The sequence below is a fragment of the Castor canadensis genome, chromosome 4, assembly GCF_047511655.1.
Source record: "Castor canadensis chromosome 4, mCasCan1.hap1v2, whole genome shotgun sequence".
NCBI classification, from domain to species: Eukaryota; Metazoa; Chordata; class Mammalia; order Rodentia; family Castoridae; genus Castor; species Castor canadensis.
Window position 1 is genome coordinate 175,900,517 of NC_133389.1, and position 20,560 is coordinate 175,921,076.

Below are 20,560 nucleotides of genomic sequence, written 5' to 3' on the forward strand. Positions count from 1 at the left end.
AGTTTACGAGACTTGTCCAGACACTACAGGAAGGCTATGGCATGACTAGGACAAGCTATCTGGGTCTCCTGATTAATTGCTATTTTCATTTTTTCCTTCTGACAGACTTTAAACTGAAAAGCAGTGAGAATGAAGCTAGGGTGTCTGCCTTTGTGCCTTTAAGGAAACTAGTGGAGTTGAATTTTCAACGAGTCTTACTTTCCAAAAGAAGTGTCACACCTACAGAATTTAAAGACTAGGCCAAGCTTTAGCTCTTCCATCTGGGCCCTCAGTGTGGCCTATGAGTCCTTGAGGCTTTCCAGAAAGATCTCTAAATAGGGGTGGGTCCATCCAAAAGAAGAAGCAATGGTCACAATGTAAGATCTAGGTATCAAGTAAGCAATGATGAGAGCAGGAGGTTAAGGAAATTGGCTATAAATAGAGCTACAAAAGTATTTCAAAGAGTCAGCCCTGCTGTTACAGCTCAGAGAACTGTGCAACAGCTAAATAAACAGCTGTCCTGGTACAGCGCCAACTGAGGGTGTCTGGGCTTAAAGGAAGCCACACTGTCCACACATTGTGGCCAGAGGCCAAGGTAGGGGTAGAGAGAAAGATTTCAGGAACCATGTTGGATGGCACATGAAGGATAACACTACCAGCCATGTTGTGGGGAAATTGGGAGGATTCGATGAGTGAATATGTGTAAGTGCTTAGAACGTGGTCCACACACTTTAAACGCCTGCCAACGTCTTTCTAGAGTGACAATGACAGGCATCCACTCAAATGAGCTAACATTTCCCTCCCAACTGATTCATTTAATGAGAATTCACATATTTGCCAATACCTGAGACCCCATCTGCCTCCTCCATCAGAAAGCACAGCCACCTGTCTCTGCCCAGGAAGCTGTATAGAGCAACATGCTCTTCTACACAGTTCACAGCCACAGCCTCTGACCTGCTTCTGCCAGTCCACCATAGCATCCTTTCTGATTTTCAGCTTTTTACACATTCAACAGAAGAGAGAGCTGGGATGCGAGCAGCAGGAAAGGGCAGGAGAGTGATTTTTCAGTTTCTTGGAGGAAGCCTGAGACTTGCAAATTGGTCTCCCTGGACCCATAAATCATCCCAGCCTCAGTACTTGATTTTGATTCTAAACAATCCATGCTCCTATTAGAAGTTTATGCATTAAAGTTGAGAAATACATGAGGTCATTTAGAGTCACCCTGGCCCAAGAAGACTGAGCAGCTGCTCACCTTTGTATTCTGCCAGGCACACACACTCGTAGCCATTAACAAGGTCCCTGCAGGTGGCGGCGTTCAAGCATGGAGCAGACAGGCACTCGTTGTATTCCTCCTCACAGTAGAGGCCATGGTAACCTAAGGGACAGAGAGAAAGGCCTGTGTCAGAGCATCCCATTAAAACACACAGGGGGCTAGCCTGCATGGAAGGTGGCTGCATACTCACTGACAAGCATGGGGCAAACAGACAGAATTTAAGGAGCTGGGTCTTTGGGAGTAAAATTGAAAAGTGAATTTGTTCTTCTAATGCTTTTACATGATTCCAAATACAAAGAAATGGCCCTTAACATGATGCATCCAAGGGTCTGAGTATGTTGGCTTTGGCCTTAGGAGACAATGAGAGAGGCAGGATTTGCAGCACAAGGGTGACTGCAAATGAAGTGTCCATTCAAGGACAAGAGCCACACTTTCCCTCCTCAATTAGGAAAATGTATTTATCTAAAGAGAATTTCATTAAAGAAGAAAAGCAACAATGCGTTTCCTTTGTTTCTCAGGTCCAAAGAGGAAATTAGCTTAAAATGCTTTGCTGAAATTCCTGTTGAAATGTGGGCTTGTTTTGTTTAAAAGTACAATTGTATGAAGTATAATTCAAATTGTGCTTAATTTTTACTTATAATAGGAACGAAGAAAAAGAAACCAACAATTTCATGATAAAAACAGCTTTTGCTCCCCTATTAGCAAAACAGGTGTTTATTCTAAAAAACAGGAAGACAACATTCTTTGAGATTCACTCATGAGTGTTACGCTGTTTTTCAACTTTCAAAAACATGTGTTATTGCCAATTTGCTGTGAAACCAGGCCATTTTTGTCCATCCCTATCCAAACAACAACAAACATATGAATGCTTTCAAAAATCACCCTGCCTGTGCTCATTCTGAACTCAGATAATCAGGAAAAAAAATAAATCCTTATACAAGTGGGAACTAGAACTACTAGCTTTTTCCAACACACACTGACCCTCAGATTCAAAGTCCTATAGAACATGCTACTGATCCTGTGTTGAACGTTTCGTTTCTTGTGCTGAACACAAAAGTAGGCTAAGGTCATGTTTGCATTATTAACAGAGCACTTCTCAAGTGTGTTGCCATTTCAGTTATTTTTGAGCTGCTTTCCAAACTTGGACAGTGCTAATGGCCCCTGTGAGGAGACCTTGACCTACCTAAGAAATATGCCATGGTTTTCAATTTATCTTTCTTACCCTACTTTGTGTAATCTTAGGGAAGTATTTCCTATTACTCTTCATCATACTGTCTCAATCATCTAGATAAGAGGTTCTCAACACCAGTGATTTTGTCCCCCAGAGGACATTTGGCAATGTTTGGAGACATTTTTGGCAAGGGGATAGGGCTTTTACTAGCCCCCTACTGGGGAGAGCCAAGGATGCTGACCCCACAATGCATAGGACAGCTCCCACAATGGCAGACTCCAGCAAAACAGGTCAATATAGCAGGTTGAGAAACCCTGCTCTAGGTCAGGGGTCAGCAAACTGTAGCCCACAAGCTAAATTCATCCCAGCCTGTTTTTACAAATAAAGTTTTATTAAGACATAGTCACACCCAGCCATTTATGTATCCTGATAGAGAATCAGTGGAAGGTCTTTCTCTTTGCAATCATTTTGGATATTAATACCTTATCAAATATATGATTTGCAAATATTTCCTCCAATTCCACAGGCTGCCTGATTATTCTGTTTTTTCCTTTGCTGTGCAAAAGGCTTTGAGCTTGACATAGTGTCAGTTGCCTATTTTTACATGTGTTGCTTCTGCTTTTTTTATCGGTATATACTAGTTGTACAGCTGCGGGGGTGGAGGGGTCATTGTGATATTTACATATGTGCCTACTATGCATCTTCAATAGATTCACCCCCCCATCATTCTCCCTCAGCTCCCCTCCCCGCTTCTTAGAACAATTTCCACAGGTTTCATTGTTCAATTTGTGCACATGTATACAAAATACATCAACCATATTTGCTCAACCTCCCCATTTGCCCTACCCTCTCTCATTGGTACCCACCACGGAACAGGACCTGTTTTACCTTCCTGTCCTTCGTTTTTTAGTGGGGTTCACCTTGGTACTTCAGACATACCTTACTTATTTCATATCATACCTTACTCAAATTAACCCCTTATTATTTACTCTTTATTGTCCTGCTCCCCTATTTTTCAACAGCTTACAAAGCATTTCATTATACTATCTTCATACACAGATGCAGTGTGTGCCTTTGATGTCATAATCCAGGAAATCCTTGCCAAAACCAATGCTATGGGAGCATTTCCTCTGTGCTTTTTTTCTAGGAGTTTTATAGGTCCAGCTCTTAGGTTTAAGACTTTAATTCATTTCCACTTGATATTTCTGTGTGGTTTAAGATAGTACAAATGGCCAACAGATGAGAAGATGTTGATTATGAGAAAATAATCAACATCACTAATTATCAGAAAACTGTTAATCAGAACTACAATGAGATATCACCCCACACCTATTAGGATGGCTGCTATCAAAAAACAAGAAACAAAAACAACAAAACAGAAAATAACAAGTGTGGCTGTGAATGTGGTGACATTGGAACCTTTGTGCAATGTCAGTGGGAGTGTAAAATGGTACAGCTGCTATGGAAAATGTTATGGAGGTTCTTAGAAAAATTTAAATTACCATATGATTTGGCCATCCCATTTCTGGGTATTTATCCAAAAGAATTGAAAGGAGGATCTCAGGGAAATATTGATATTCCCACATTTATTGCAGCCTTATTCAAAACAGCCAAAAGATGGAAAGAACCTCAATGGATGACCATTAACAGAAGAATGCATAAAGAAAAAGTAGACTGTACACACAGCAGAACACTATTCAGGCTTTTAAAAGGAAGGCAATCTTGTCATATGTTCCAACATGGATGAACCTTCAGAACATTATGCCAGGTGAAGGACAAATGCCACAAGTTTGTACTTACAGAGGTTAAACCCACAGAAGCAGGAAGTAGAATGGTGCTTGCCAGGGTGGAAGGAAGGAAATTTGCTGCTCCATGTGTAGCGTTTCAATTATGCAAGATGAATAAGCTCCAAAAATGTGCTTTACAACCATGTGTGTAGGGTAAACACTTCTGAAATGTAGGAAGATTTCATGTTGTATGTTTCATGTCACAATAAATATATATATAAAGAGTTAGGTGTCTTTGGGCTCCTTTTCCTAATAATAAGAACCTTTTAGTGCTCGGTGTGGACCACCATCACTGGAAGCATCTTTTCCACTGTGTTTACTCTCACACCAGATATTTTATCAATTTGGAAGGGTAATATACAACCCTACCCCATCTTTGACCTCTGAATTGAGGTGCTATTTACATAAAGATCAAAATCAAGTTTTGTGGAATCATCATAGTTGTTTCATATTTTGAAAACAGTATCATTATCATTTTTTTTCACTAGCAACATGCAAAGCAAATGAGGAACTAATTGCACAACAATAACTAAGTTGGTGATGTTTTTCTTCTTTGGGAAGGGGGACGGAGATAAAGGTTTCATATCCTAAAACTGTTTCTTCAGAGATGGTAACATTTAAATGCCTTTATGGAAATGTCAAGGCATCCTTTACACTGAGTGCCAAAGAGCCTTAGATCGGACTTTTTGAATAAAAAGGCATGCCTTCCAAAAGAGAAGGGTTCTGTGAAAATGAGGCGGCCACCCCCTGCTGATAATTAATTCAGGCAAACAAATTAGCTCAGGGCAGTGTGCCCAAGGTCTGAAAAATTAGGCTAGTTCAAGGCATTTTTTGTTAAACAAAATAGAGAACAGAATGGTGGAATCAAAGTGGCTCCTTCCTGGGCACTGATCTTCACCACCACTCCACCTGACTTGAGAGGACACAGCAGCTACCCGGTTGTGGGGAGCCAGCTGCCATGTTTAGGCTGAGTGAGTGGATGATGTCATTGACACAAAGAGGTGAGACCAAAGGAAAAACGGTTTAGAAGAAAACAGGTTTATCTTTGAATAGGTCTAACTTGGGGCTCACTCGGAAAGGTTCAGGTGGCATAGAAAGAGTGCTTTGGGGTCAGTTGCCTGGAAGTGAAGTTGACGTTTTCATCATGCCTGCCTAGCAAGTTCAAAAGCCCTGAGTTCAAACCCCAATATGAGAGACAGAGAGAGCGAGAGAGAGAAAAAATATGAAAGGAATGAAAATGAAAGGCTGGAAGCATGGCTCAAGTGGTAGCCTATGAAGCTGGAGATCCTTGGTTCAACTCAGAGAGAGAGTATGAATGAAAAGGAAAAAGAGAAGGGACCAAGATCAGATCTACACAGTTGGTCAGGTGGCAAACAAGGAGCAGGAGCAGCACACTGGACTGGAACTGAGCAAAGGAGAGGAGAAGAGCCCAACGTATACAGTGTCATGGAAGGCAGGGCAGGAAGGAAGTCAAGGATGGTTGAGGGAGGTCTGGTTAGTAGTACAAAGGAGTGAGCATGACAACAGGATTTTCAGGGCAAGTCACTGGAGACCCTCATAGCTCTTAATGGGGCCTTTCCCTTCGAGGATGTTTTGAAAATTGGGGGTGGGGGGTCCTTATCTCCATGAGTGGAGACTTCTGCTACAATTTAGTGGGTAGAAACCAAAGATGTTAAGTAAGATGTAAGATCCAAAGTTCGGGATCCTCCTGCACAGCAAAGAATGGTCTAACCCTACACAGCTGTGGACTGTGGACACACTGGATGTTCCTGCAGGTGACATACCTGGTAAAAACTCTGCGGGACTAGACTCTGACTGCTGCACGTGTACAGCACAGTTTTGAGAAACACCAAGCTGTCTTGGAATGTATTCCCGGGTAATCAAGAGATTGCTGAAGAGTTGCTCACCATTTTGGAAAAATCACTTCGTAAGAGCAGTAAGCTCTAGTGGAATTTAAGTCATCAAGGAAAAACTTCTGTATCAGTAAAACACAAAAACAAAAATCACAGCCTCAGAGTTTTCTGACAATGCTGTGTGAAACGGTTCCCCCACTTGCCATGACATTCAATTGATCTCCGTCACAGAACTTGCAACTATCTGAAATTAGGTGTTTTACTGAGTTCTTTCCCTGTTATCATTTCTCTTTCTCCACCACAATATATACGCTTGAATGTGGAGGCTGCAACTTCAGTGTTCACTGCTATACCACAGCATCCTGTGTGGAAAAGCTACCAAATCATGCGAGTTGAATCAACACCCAAACGCTAACTGCCAACACATGTAAGATGAGCCTACAGCACTCCAGGACTTCCAGGCATCCCAGACACAAAGCTAAAGGGCAGGGTCTCTACCTGCAAGGAGCTTACCATCCAGTAGCAAGTTAGTGGCACCTGCTTGTGTCAGTTACTTTCTGGGTGTTAACTTGTTTAATCCTCATGAGAACCCAAAGGGATAGGTATGACTAGTCCCAAATTACAGAGGAGGCATTAAAACAGACAGGTAAAGAAATCGGCCCAAGGTCACACAGTCAATCTTGTGTACTCTTTCTATTTCCCCTTTGTCCCAAAAATGCATGGCCTACTGTGATTTGCTAGGGCTTCCATAACTAAACAACAAAGACTGGTTGCATTGAACAACAGAAGCTTATTTTCTCACAGTTCTGGAGGCTGGGAGTTCACAGCCAAGGTGTCAACAGGTTTGGTTTGTCCTGAGGCTGCTGCTCTCCCTGGCTTGCAGATGGCCACCTTCTCACTATGTCTTTACCTGGCCTTTCCTGTGTATGTGAACACCCCTGAGATATCTCCTTTTCCTATAAGGACACTAGCACTTCTGTATAAAAATCCCACTCTTATGGCCTCATTGAGCTTTATTTGCCTCTTAAAGGCCCTATCTCTAAAGACAGTCACATTTTGAGAGAACATAATTCAATCCATAACATCCAAAATTAGAGTCTGACTTTTGTGACACTATAGTAGACCCTTATATGAAATTTCACTTTCTGTAATTTCAGTTACCCACAACAAATTGTGACCTAAAAATATGAAATGGAAGATTGCAGAAATAAACAATTCATAAGTTATAAATTGCATGGTCTTCTGAGTAGCATGATAAAATCTCACACCATCTGGGACATGAATCATCCCAGTGTAGCCATGACATACCCTGTGGATGCATGGGACAAGCCATAATGCAGTCAGCTCTCCCTATCTGCAGGTTCTGCATCTAAGGGCTCTTCCTACCTTCGTTCAAAAATATTTGGAAAAAAATAATTTGTGTTTCACTGAACGTGGACACACTTGTTTTCAGATCATTACTCCCCAAATAATGCAGTAAAATATCTATCCACATTGTGTTAGGAATTGCAAGTAATCTTGAGGTGATTTGGAGATAGAAAAGAATGTATCTCTATGCAAATCTACACCATTTTATATAGCAGCCTTGAACATCTGATATCCTTGGGGCAGAGGCCTGGGGAGCCTTGCCCCTAAGATACGGAGGGATGACCTTACAGAGAGTCTGTTAGTATCCCTCGTTTCACACATCCACTGAGCATCCTGGAATATCCCCTAAGGATACAGGGGTGCACCATGTTGCTGTTTTGATCCAGATCACTCATTTTTGGGGGCCATTCTGGGCATTGTAGGGTACTGAGCAGCACTCTGACTCCTACACACTGAATTCCAGTAGCACCTCCTGCCCCAGTTGTAATGCTCAAACTGTCTCTAGATGTTGTCATATGTCCTGTAAAGGACAAGAATTTCTTTTGCCAACTACTATCCTAGATCCTTTCTATTAGATGACAGTGATCTGAGGGGATTTGAGAACATGCAGTTTTCACATTGTTGCTCAAAGTGAGAGAGAATTCATCAGAGTAAGAGGATTTCGGGGCAGTACTGAAGAGGTCATCTGCCATCTTGGACTTGCTGCAATACCAGCTAACAGGTGACTCCCACCAGCAGTGCTACCCAACAGAAAAAGGTGGGCATTGAATTCACCTGGAGTTGGGCTTACACCATTGAATCTTCTCACAAGGGTGAGGAGTTTTTGAAGCAGCGTTAATTCCTAATCTCCCACTGGAAGGCAAGGCCTCCCATGGTCAATTCTCCATCCTCCCTCATCATTGTCTCAACACCATTTAAACATCATGTAAGTCAGAATAGGTCTGGCCCACACTGTGTTTACTCCCAAGTTCCTTTCCTCGCCTGGCCCATCACGTCATCACACTCTGAAAAATCTAAAACTGTAAGACTCTGGTTGTGGCCAGATGGCTTTCACACATTTTTCGACAAATTCTGGCAACTCATCCATTTGCGTTGCCTCTGGAGGGTGATTTGTGCTTCCTGCTGTCTCAGAAAAAAAGCCCAGCAGGACTTCCCAAGCTCAGTGGCCTGTGCTCAGGCCCCAGTGCACACCAAGTTCAAGGCCAGCATGAACTTAGAGTGTTTGGGGGTTTGTTAGTTTTTGCTTTGCAGTCAGCTGAAGTAAGGGCGGGGTACAGGGAGCAGTGTGTTGCAATTTGGAGGCCCATTTCCCCTCTTTTTAGAATGAGTGGATGGAATGTGAAGCCCATGACTGCCTGATTCAAGTCTAGGCCAGTTCCATAGATCATATACTCTACCTCACCCTTAGTAATTAAAGATGTGGGCACAGAGAATATAATCCTATTATGTTAATATGATTGTCTATGAGATTTCAAATTGTGGAAAAATTCACTGATGGACGTTGAGCCCCAAAGCACAGCAGAGGTTCAGGCAATGTCTTCACTTCTCTGTGCAGTGCGTTACTTCAAGGAGAATGTGAGGGGCAGTGTGTGTCTGTCAATCTGTCTATCTCATTCCTCTGGCTGGTAGGTTCACAATAGGAATCTACTTAAGAACAGAATACCCAGGCAAGAATCCCTGCTCATGTTAATCCCATAATGTGTCCTGATGAGGCTGATGTGTGTACAGACTGCTGCTGATGCTCCTGTGTCACACACAACAAAGCAGGATAACATGTGTGAACACGGAGGAGATTATGGAAGTAAATACAGAGTATTAGGTGGAGTGTGGAAGACAGTGGCTGTTGATGTTGCTTCTTAGTCTTTCATTCACCACTCATGGAACCTGCTCCAGAAAAGAAAATAGACCTAAAAAGACCCAAGTCAATCAATATTTCTAGTTGCCGTGGTTCTTAGAAACATCCAGCTGGAAGGACTGAAGATACCAGCTACAGGGACAGATCCCTATTATTTGTATGTTACTGAGCCATCTACAAATGCCCACCTCCTCCCCAGGGCTTCGGGAAGGATGGATGATGCAGAGTCAGCTCTAAGTACATCCTACCTGTTTCCAGTCTCCATCACTGCTGCCATTAATAGCCACATGGCAACTGGCGTTTATGATTGCCTGTGTCTCATGTTTGCCTCCTCCCTCCACTCATTCTCTAAATCAGTGGAGTTATTAAATGCCTACTATGTGCTAGCCGTTTCACATGGGCCATTGAAAATAGGCACAGTGCCACTAATGGGCATTTAAGAGAAAGATATTAACCAATCATCTAAAGTCATGTAAAATCACAGAAGGAAGAATAGAAGAGGCTGAGGAGCAGGAGTGGGGAAAGGCTGTGTTCTGTCTGTGCCCCCAAGGAGATGGCCCTGAAAAAGAGACCATAAACGGGCGATGAGAAAATTCAAGGCAGGAAAAGTGGTATATGCAAAAGTCCCATGTGGAAGGAGCACAGCTGTGGCTCCAGAAAGAGATGGGCCAAGGCCCCCTGAGGAGCAAAGGGCAGAGGGAAATCAGAGGCAGGCAGGTTCCAGTCCCAGTGATATCTTTATGGGAGGGGTGACAAAATCAGAATTGCATGTCAGAAAAATCACTCCAGTTACCTTGCGGAGAATGAAAGTCAGGCCTCTGCAAGAGTCACTGTGGAGAAATCACTGAGGATGCTACCACAGCTGTCCTAGGGAAATCATGACAGGGACAAGGCAGAAGCAGTGCCAGCTAGAGAACAAATGTCAAGGGCCATTGAAAAGGTAGAACAGAAATACTTAGTAATGAATAGGGGATGCAGATGAGAAATATGGAGGGGGGTTGAAGGTCAGTGTGAGGTTCCTGTCTTGTTTTACCCACAGATGCCGCAATTTCATCCCAAGGAATGGAAGAGCTAGCGTTTACTGAGCCCCCCCCTTCCCTGGGCCAATTTCTGCTCCAGGCCCTTTCAAATACATCAGACTCTCATTGGAGGGTGGTGGAATGGAAAAGAGTATGAACCATTTTGTACAAGTAGACCATCACCAAATATCAGGGATTTCCAGCTTCTCTCAGGAAAAAGAGAAGGAATTTGAAGAAAAAAACCATGAGTTCATTTTAATGAGTATTTGCTAAGTTCTGACTATGCTGCCAAACACTTACTACGTACTGAGGAGAACAACTGTGCTATAGCTTAAAAAGAAAGGTAATGGCTAAGGAGCCAGAGTAGGAGGGAGGGCAGAACAGGAGAGAGAGCAGAAAGAGAGAGGAGCATGGGAGAAGAAGGAAAGAGGGACACAGAGGCCCAAAGGTATCAAGATGGAGACTAGAAAAAAAAGAAAAAAGAACAACAAAAAGAGAAAGAAAAGTCCAAGAAGATAGAGAAATTAGCCCAGGGTGTGGTGAAATTCTATCAGGCAGAGAGCAGAGTCCCTGCCAGAAAGTTCATGGGTCCTGAAGGAGCTATCTCACCATCTGGTATAAGGACCTTGGGCACTACACTTGGAGGATCACCAAAATGGAGGACCAGACAAGGATGGGGGTGGTGGGAGGTGTAGACAGAGATGTATAATTTTAGAATTTGAGAGACTATGAGACACTGTAGGATTCTTGCTTCCCAAGTTAGCCTTTATCAAAATAAAATGTATTTGATACCATTTTCTCTTCATTAAAGGATTTTTGTAATTCAGTATTGAGTATTTATAGGTAGAGAGCACTGGACCACCCAGGTGTATGCCTGCAGCTTAGTTCCAGCAACTGACATCTGCCATCAAGGTAACTCACTAGCATGAGCCAACAAAGAACTCTTATAAAAGAAGGAGGCTCCTGTCCTGTGCTCAGGTGGGCATGCCCTTGGTAGCATTGTACATGAGGTAGTAACACAAGGAAAGCATCTAGCACAATGTCTGGCACTAGAGAGCACAGGATCTATGTGCAGTGTGGTCTGATGGCCTGCAGTGCAAACATGACTTAAACAATCTGGGTGCCACGCTTCTGAAATGAGTGCCAGGCTCACACTCAGCAAAAGCACTGAGTATCATCACAATGAGTGACACTGTCACCTGAACCACTGCATGGCACAGGCAGCAAAGACCACTCCAAAGCAAGTTCTAGCCTTCCACTGTGTCTGGTTTTTTAGCCCTGTTTTCTAATATGAGACATTTTTTGCTTATCTTTTCTGAACCTCACCCCCTGAGACTAACCTCTGGGCTGGAACTGGTTTCCTGCTTGGCAGTAAAGCTTTGACTCACTGCTCAGTACTTGATCCCAAGCTCTGAATTTTCTCTTTCACAGAGGTCCATTTTCATCTCATTTCCCTAGCACACAGGTTGGTGCATATAGAAGATGCTTGATCAAATTGGGTAAATTGAATTTGCTAAGAAAATGAACTCATAGGGCAAAACGACCTCTACATCCATAAATGGAGAAGAGTTCTTTTCTTTACAGATGCCTGTTTTGTACAGCTATGCATAAAAATGCCTGGGAAAATATTTTCTAAAATTGATGATTTTGGTTAGGGGTGATTTTCTATATCGAAATATACATATTAATATTTTATAATTTTACGTAATGGAAATATGCTATTTGTGTAATACAAAGGGCTGATATCCTCCATGATTTATGGATAATGAGTTTGTAGTGATCACACCTCCAAATTTAACCAATTATGAAGAAAATGATAACCATATTCTAGGCCTAACACCTGACTGGACAGTAAGAGAACAGGTAATTTTAGAAAAGGGCTCATTGTGAACCTTCCAGACAATAGGATATAGGCAATTTTGGTAGTCTATAAAGGGAAAAGACATGTTTTAAGAGACAGGGACTAGCCTTCATAATGAAATGGATTGCCAGTAAAGAAAATGTTGTTTAAAAGAAGAATTGTACTTTTAATATGCAGAAAAGAAAACCTTTGGTGGCATTAAAAATCTGGAAACTTCTCTAGATTTATTAAGAGAATAAATCATAACTCATATTTGAAAGAAAAAAATTCCTGAATATGTGGAAGAAAAGCAAACCACCACTATTCTGCTATACATCCTTACAAATAGCATTCTCCTTCAAAAGGCATGAAAGAACAAATGGAAGAATATGTTGCAGGTGGATCACTGAACTGCAGCTGTGCTTAGGAAAGGCACCAAGGAACTCAACAATGAATCTGCTTTAATCAGATGCACAGCTAAAGGTGTCTGACCTTACCCTTGACTATCGTCTTGAAAATTTTTCTAACCATGTTTGCCTATCGTGTCTCTTAGAATTACCCTCAGAACTAGGTTACACACTAGTCACATTAAAAACATTTCTTCATAATTTTTAGCCTTGTCTTTTTCTCCTGTTGCTTTTGGCCACTAGAGGGTGGATTCTATCTATGATCTATGCCAGCTAAAAAGAAAAATAAACAAGTTCAGTAAAAAATTTAACAACAAAGGGACTGTATGAAGATGTCATTTATGAAAGGAAATATATAGCACAAGGAGCTACAAATCAAGCTACCAAAATTCATTTAAAGAAGAAAGATATTCCCTTTAATAAAAAATTAACATTTAAATATTCCTTTACAGTTTACAAATTCACCAAAATATCCTCTAACATATCATATCTATAGTTAAATTTACTCATTACAAACAAACAATTTTTCCCAGTGCCTCTCTTTGAAAATTATTTTTAAGTGGAGATGCTTGTGACGCCATGATTAAAGCACCAAGAGTAGAGAATGAGTCTAATGACAGAGTAACATTTTACAACTTGACTTTAAGGGTATCTATGACGTGGCTTGGTCTATCCTCTTCCTTGAGCTGAGGAGGAATGAGGAGAGCTGGGAAAGAAAAAAGTCACCTTAAACCTTCATGTTCCAGAGGTTTCTCATGGTGGAATACACCAGGAGGGACCCAAGGCTGTCACAGGTGACAAACTGGGGGAGGAAAATAGGGGAAGGAGAATCAGAGATTATTGATTATGGTTCTGTTCTGCTGCAGAACCTTGAGAGAAAACGAAGCCAAGATGACAATTTTCATACAAATATGTATATTAACAAAGAGCAATTTTAAAGAGTTAAAGTACCAGAAAGATCCTTAAATACTTAATTCTCTTCAATTTCTTTCACAGTTGGTTAAAACTTATTTTAATTTACCACTTGTCTAGTTATTAAGGTACAGGTTGAACAGCCCTTACCCAAAATTCTGAAATTTGAAATGTTTTGAGGGCCAACATAATATCAGCAGTGGAAAATTCCACGCCTGACCTCACATGGTATGTTGTAAATAAAAAAACCCAAAATTATTAGAAATAGTGTGTAAAATTTTTTTTGGTCTATGTGCATAAGGTATACATGAAACACAAATGAATTTCATGTTTAGACTTGAGTCCAATCCCCAAGCTATCACATTATGTATCTACAAATATTCCCAAACCCAAAAAATCTGACATCCCAAGACTCTGGTCTAAGACATTTAGGAGAATGGCTGCTCGGCCTACTTACTCTTGTGAGCTGCCTGCATTCACTGAACTCTATCAGTGGTTGTCAGAGTGGTCCCCTCACCGCAAGCCTCAATGTCATCCAGGAACTTATTGGAATGCACTTTCTCAGTCCCCACTCAAGACCTACTGGATCAGAACCTCTGTGCCTGCAGCCTAGAACTCTCATCTTATAGCTGAGAATCACGCACACCTTATCAGAATGAGGAGAAACAGTCCAAATTCAGATTAGTAAGCACAATTTTTCCCAGTCCAGCTTCTTTGATACCTGGGAACAGTACTATCAAAAAAAAATAAACAATTTAAGGTGGTAATTTTTAGAAACCAAAAATTGGGATACATGATCTGATCACGTTGGGCTGAAGCCAGTTCTGTGTAGAAGTAGCCTCATAGATCCAGAGCTTGGTATCAAAGTATTTGGCTGATGGAAAACCAAACCTTAGGATTGGGATGATTCCAGAAGATTTTGGTGCCTAGACTCTACAAGGCAGACTATGATTTTCCCTCCTGGATATATGACTTTCCCTCTATTCTCACTGGGAATATTAGAAGGCAAAATGCAAACACAAAAGCCTCTAACATTCTCATTAGTCATGACCATTCTCAAGTAAGTATGCAGAATCCTAAAAATGGTTAAGCACCAAAGAAATTTCGAATACTCATTCACAAACATTTTTAGAAGCACATCCCTTACACTTGGTCACCATCCTTAATGACCATAAATTCAGAAGGGCTGAAGCTGACATTTTTTTTTTTACAGTCATGACTTTAGCTAAAGAATTGCATGGAATCATGGATATAGAAGAGATACAAAATAAAGGCATAATAAACGCAAATCAAAAGCAGAAGTAAAAAAGGAGTTTCATTGAGAAATTTAACAACCAAACCTCTGCCTCAGGCCAACTGGATTACAAAGAAATTGTCAAAATATAAGCACACTGGAGTCATAACTCAATAATTTGAGTCATCCTGAATTTTGTTCCAATTGCCTGCATCGAATTAAAGATACAGAAGACAGCATTTGTTCATTTAAGAAGCCACAAAGCAGTGGAAAACCCAAAGTTAATTCAACAAATAAAGACACTAGGAGAATATGTGTATTAATAAAGTAGAAGATGAAACTTCTTTGAAATAAAGCTAGGAACGAGGTACAATCTATGCAGAATCATGTGGTAAGAAAGGAAATTCATTTCTGTGTTTGCCTTATCCTTGCCTTATGAGTTGCCAAGATTGGCCTGTTCTCTTCAAGCAAAGTCTACAAACTTTTTGTTTTACAACTCCCTTTCTCTTCATAGTTGCTTTTACATATATAGAGGAAAAGACATAAATTGATGTATGTATGTTTGTTTGTATACATGTATGCATGTATGTACATCCTCCCATCAAGAAATAAGAGTCTAGAAGCTTAGCCCTGAGACTTGCTCAGGTCAATGGAACATTATCAAATAACAGAAGAAGCTCTAAACACTGCACATGTGTGGGGCTGTTCCTCTGTTGCTACTTTGGGAACTCAGCTGTCACTAAGCCCAGAACAATCTACTGAAAGGTGAAAGATATGTGGCCCTCTGTGGCCCTATCGCTCCAGTTAACTGCTGGCAAAATGAATGAAATGAATGAGGTCATCCAGGACAAGCCAGTCCCAGGTTGACTTACCAACTGACCATGAAAGCATATGTAAACACACCCAACACCATATAGAGCAGAGACATCCTACTCAAACCCTGCCCAAATTATCAACCCACAGAACTGTAAACAATTAATGGCTGTTTTAAGCCACCATGTTTTTAAGTGGTTTGTTATACAGCAATCATTAACTGATACAAAGGTGTAAATACCAGGGATGATGCCTAACTTAAAGAAATACAACCACACAGATAAACTTTTATGTGTCAGAAAACTGTTAGCAAAGATATTTTTAGGGAGTAGTAGGCAAAGGGGAGTTTCTAAAACAAGACCACCAGCCACTAGACACTCCTTAGGCCACACCTACTTTTTTGTTGGGCTTACCCAACCTAAAAGTAACACCTTACTAATGAATGAGACCTGGCTCTCTGCTCTGTGATAGTCTTTGATTTGTGCCATCAAAAACCATCTGGTAGAATAAAAATGAGACAATACCTTGGTAATCATCAATATGTCACTAAGACTTTAGCCTAACCAGATAAAGGCTCTGTAGGCAACCCCTATAAAGCCAAACGGGACTTTAAAGAGAGGACTGTGGCCTGTGGCACTGCATAAGAGAGCAATGAGCGAAGTGGAAGAGGACATGGTATCCTGTGAAAATCCACATCTGCTTTGAGTTGACAGTGTTCTATGACTTAAAAAAAAGAAGAAAAGAGGTCATGTATATTGGCAAACCTAGGAGATTTTAATCTTCATTAAAACTGATGTAGCACTCAGTGAATATAGCAACTTTCATAGTGTGCTTTCAAACAAAATTGATGGGCATGGTGAAAACCTGATGGAAGAAATACAGGGCATTGTCCCCAGGTCTTTATATAAATCCAAATCATTAAAGAATTTAAAAACACATTGAAGGCCAGAAGCCTAGATAAAAATAGGACATGCAGACAAAACTCCTTATTGGCTGTCTAATTGGGACTCAGCATACAAGCTGCCATCACTCACAATGTATCTCAGACATCACCTATGGCACACATTGTTACTGGGTTTCCAGTCCTGATGTTCTGAGGCCCAACAGATCCTGCGTTATTGACATCGATGGCAGTCATGGCTACTGATCTGGTCCTGTGGGAAGGAAACAGCTCAAAGTACAGGACAGTGACACTGTTTCAAGTCAGAGAACTAAAAATAACAACATCAAATATGAAGAGAACATTTTAGGGACTATGATATTTCCAGAGCCAGGTGAAAAGAAACACCATCAAAGGAGAACATGCTATACAGTAATAAATATAGGAGGCTTTGGGGGATTCAGATGGTAAGGAAATTGCTAGTAGGCATTAGGGACCCCAGAAGTGAGAGGCAGCAATCAAGAGAAACTGTGAGGCTGAAGGGCAGCTCATGTGTCACGGGGCTATGTCTGCATTTCTCCTTTGAGTCATAGGAAGAGCAGTTCCTTTAATTAGGTGCATCCAGCAGACATCAGGTCAAATGCAATCATAAGCTTCCATCATAGATAGCCCTCGGCATCAATTTCAAAGCCATGAATTGCTGGATCTTCAGAGAGAAGCAAAGACAGAAGAAAGAAGCTACCTACTCACAAGAGTTTAGTTCCCTTTGATGTTAGAGTTCTACTCCTCTGTACTTGGAAGTAGAAAACTTCAATTGATCAAGAATCACATCCTGAACCACCGTCAAGGTCACCTTCAAGATTGGTGTCCAAGTACTCAGGAGCAGTGTGAGACAGGAGGGTCTGGAGGTTTGTTCTCATGATTGTTCAACTGTAAATGACAGGCCAGGGTCACCTGATCACGTAATGTGTGTGGGGTCACAATGAGGCTTCCAAGAAGCCTAGCCAATTGACCAAGAGCAAGGGTTCTATAACGTTAGCAAATCTAAGTTAAAATTGGGGCTCTCTCACCTGGTATTTGGAGTCTCGATGGCATAGTTTCTTTATCCTTAGAGAAAAGAATAGAAATACTATAACCTGGGAGTAAGTAAGAGAAAATATGTGTCAGCTGTTTGGTATGGCGTCCAGATGTAGACTAGAGATGGAAAGCACTCAAGGCAAGTCAACCTGGAGAAAGTCATTCCCCAGTACAACAGAGCTGACTCAGGTGACTGATAAATCTTAAATGTGTTCATTTGAGGTGGCTATTAAGATAACTGCCACAGAAAATTTGGTTAAACTCTTCATGTTTCATTCATTTGTCACCATGGTAAGTGACAATTACACTTTGAGCCATTTTCTGTTTATTCTGAGGTAACAGAGGCTCTGGATCATGGTAGCCTGGGTTCAAATCCTGACTTCATCCCTGACTTGCTTTGAATCATGGGCAGAGAAATGGCAACAACTATGGGCCCACATCGTAAGGACAGAGGTGATTCTGGAAAACACTCCAGGCACAGAACTTAGTCCCACACCTGGCTCTTTATCACTGCAGTCTCAAGGAACCATGCTCAAGGTAACCAGGAATCCCTTAGTCCCTAAGAAGTTAAATGAGGACCCACTGTTCAGGAATGCCCACTGTGGCCTTGAAACTGATCCTATTTCTAATCCACCTCTACCCTTGTACCTCATAGGAAGATAATCTAGGCACAAATTAAATAATTTCCTCAATGGTCTTTCCCAGGAAAGGAATATCTAACATCTGCATTGCTGCTTCATCATTTTATAAATTTAATAGGGTGGATGACCATATGTGTTATGTTTATCCCCATTTTACATAAGAGGAAAGTAATACTAATAGATGCTATCTGCACAGCTGTTCAGACATGAAGCAGAAACTGTCATTTGGCTTTTCATCACTAGATACCCAGGTTCTGTCCATCACACCAAGAGAGAGGCAAAGCATGCAGGAATTCAGATCTAAATTCCAAATGCTCAGAATTCCCAACAGCTAAACACTGTTAGTGAGAAGGTCATTGTAGCTTCCAACCACAAGACAAAATAAGAGTTGATAGCTTAGTTACAGCATAATTTTACATAAATCCCCATCTGACCTCCAGGGTCATAAACTTGATGAGAATTTCCTGAAATAATGTGTTGGCAGCACTCCAAATAGAACCATCCTCAGACATGAATGTCTAGTGGCATGAATTGTCACCAGCTGCCTTTCCCAGCATTCATTCCTGGTAAGGTGATGTAAAACGATTTCTTTTGTCCTCTCAGTTTTCACTCCTCTTTTTGGAGTTTTCAATATTAGTTCAGTCAAGAGTAAGTTCGGAATGATTTGAATTAAGAAGGGAAGTTGGGGAGCAGTGTGGGCAAGAAATCCCACATAACGGCCAGTTTATTAACGCTTTCATACATATGGATTAGCCACTTAAAGTGATGCTAAAAAGCAGTCTGTGGATGGATTATGAATATGAGGAATCCATAATCCCATATGCACCACCGAGCAATTGCCTTGCACTCATTACCGTTGTCCTTCCTCCCCTTGCTTGTGTTAATCCCTCAGGTCATTAGCCTGAAGAAAGCAAGTATCACAAAATCTAATAACTCAGTTTTAAAGCACCTTTAGGATGGGCAGCTCAGCCTGAGATTGTCTAAACAAGCCTGACCCCAGCTCCTCACACCACAGCCAGTGCCCTCACACCCTGCTCTCCTCCTTTCTATAAATGTCCATGACACTTGTCCACTCGGCAACCCTGCCAACTCCTCCACCATTATTAGCTGCTGTTTCTACCTTTCACCTCAAAGCAAAAACTCACCAACACTAATTTTTCCCTTTCTTTTACACTCTTACCCTCATCTATCTGAATAATGCCCAAGACTCTCTCCAGCATCCACCTAATAGGAACTCTACACTTGTTCTCTGGTTTCAGCCTCCTTCTCATGGTCTAGCCTCGACCGATAATTACGTATAGCAGCATAGTTATACAGCTCTTTGGTCTGCCATCCCAACAGCTCCTTTCTCATCTTTCTAGTTTTCTCTAGATTATGAACACAAAAGCCTGGGTATTTTGACTCTGTCTCACCTTTGCTCCCTATATTCAACTGACAACTAAACTCTGACAATTTACCTCTTCAAACAAGTGTTTCGTCATTTCATTCCCTCTGCACAAGTTCAAGCCCTTGCCTCCACTCACCATATGAGCATGTCTTCTAGTCTCTTGACTATACCATCAGCCAAAAAGTATAATAATCGATCTAAAACACGTATCAGTTCATGTGCACACTCTAACGCAAAATGTTCCAAATCTTCTTGGCCAAACCCCTAAGTATCTGTTTTTTCTGAGTCTGTCCCAGTGAGCATTTTTGTCCTTATTACCCATTACTGCACCTGATATATCTTATCCTACAGCCAACTGGATCTCAATATCCAATTCATTTTGAACTAATGTTAATATGAAAAGTCAACCAGGTACCAATATCAACAATTTGAGCAATTTTGCAAGTGCAGTTTTTTCCTCTATCTTCCAACCAAAGGCTACCAAGGATGTACATGGGAGTCAATCAAATTGGGTTTATTACACATGGGCACACAGGAACACACACAATTAGGAATCCTGGAATGTCTCAGTAAGAAGGTGTTAGATAGGATTCATTCCAGGATTGGGTTGGGTGGTTATTGGATTCTTTGGTGGGTGATTTGGGGAGGATGCATTCTAGAGTGGATGCTGTCAGAAAGCAGGGTCAGCTCCATGTTAGGGTATCTCAATAAGTCTTACCTATAAAGGGGGCAGGCTAAGGCAGAGCTAATGCTAAAATTGGTAAAGAAATAGCTATCAACTCAGTCGTCACCAAAAAACAGAAAAGTGGGTGTTTAGTAACATGTGAGTTACGTGGCAAAATATATTTTGTCTCATAAAAAATTATGAAATAGTCTTGTTTAGTCTCACTTTTTCATGGTCCCTGAGTGCTCATGCCTAATCCTCCTTCTACAATAGTATGTATGTCCTTACATCCAACAGGAGACACCATGCCCCAGTTGCAAGCACCAGGTCAGCTTCTGCCAACTTCAACTGTAAGTGACAGACAAACTAGGGATGTCAGTGGTTGCTCTTCTGTTTCTCA

At 41.3% G+C, this 20,560-nt stretch overlaps 1 protein-coding gene across 1 annotated transcript in view; it reads right to left on the minus strand.

The window, feature by feature from the left end:
• Dner (delta/notch like EGF repeat containing) overlaps nucleotides 1-20,560 on the minus strand; it is a 317,628-nt gene that overhangs the window by 41,639 nt on the left and 255,429 nt on the right. The window contains exon 9 of the mRNA XM_074071918.1: nucleotides 1,232-1,354. Coding sequence (XP_073928019.1) covers nucleotides 1,232-1,354 — 123 coding nt within the window. The remainder of the gene's footprint in view (nucleotides 1-1,231; nucleotides 1,355-20,560) is intronic.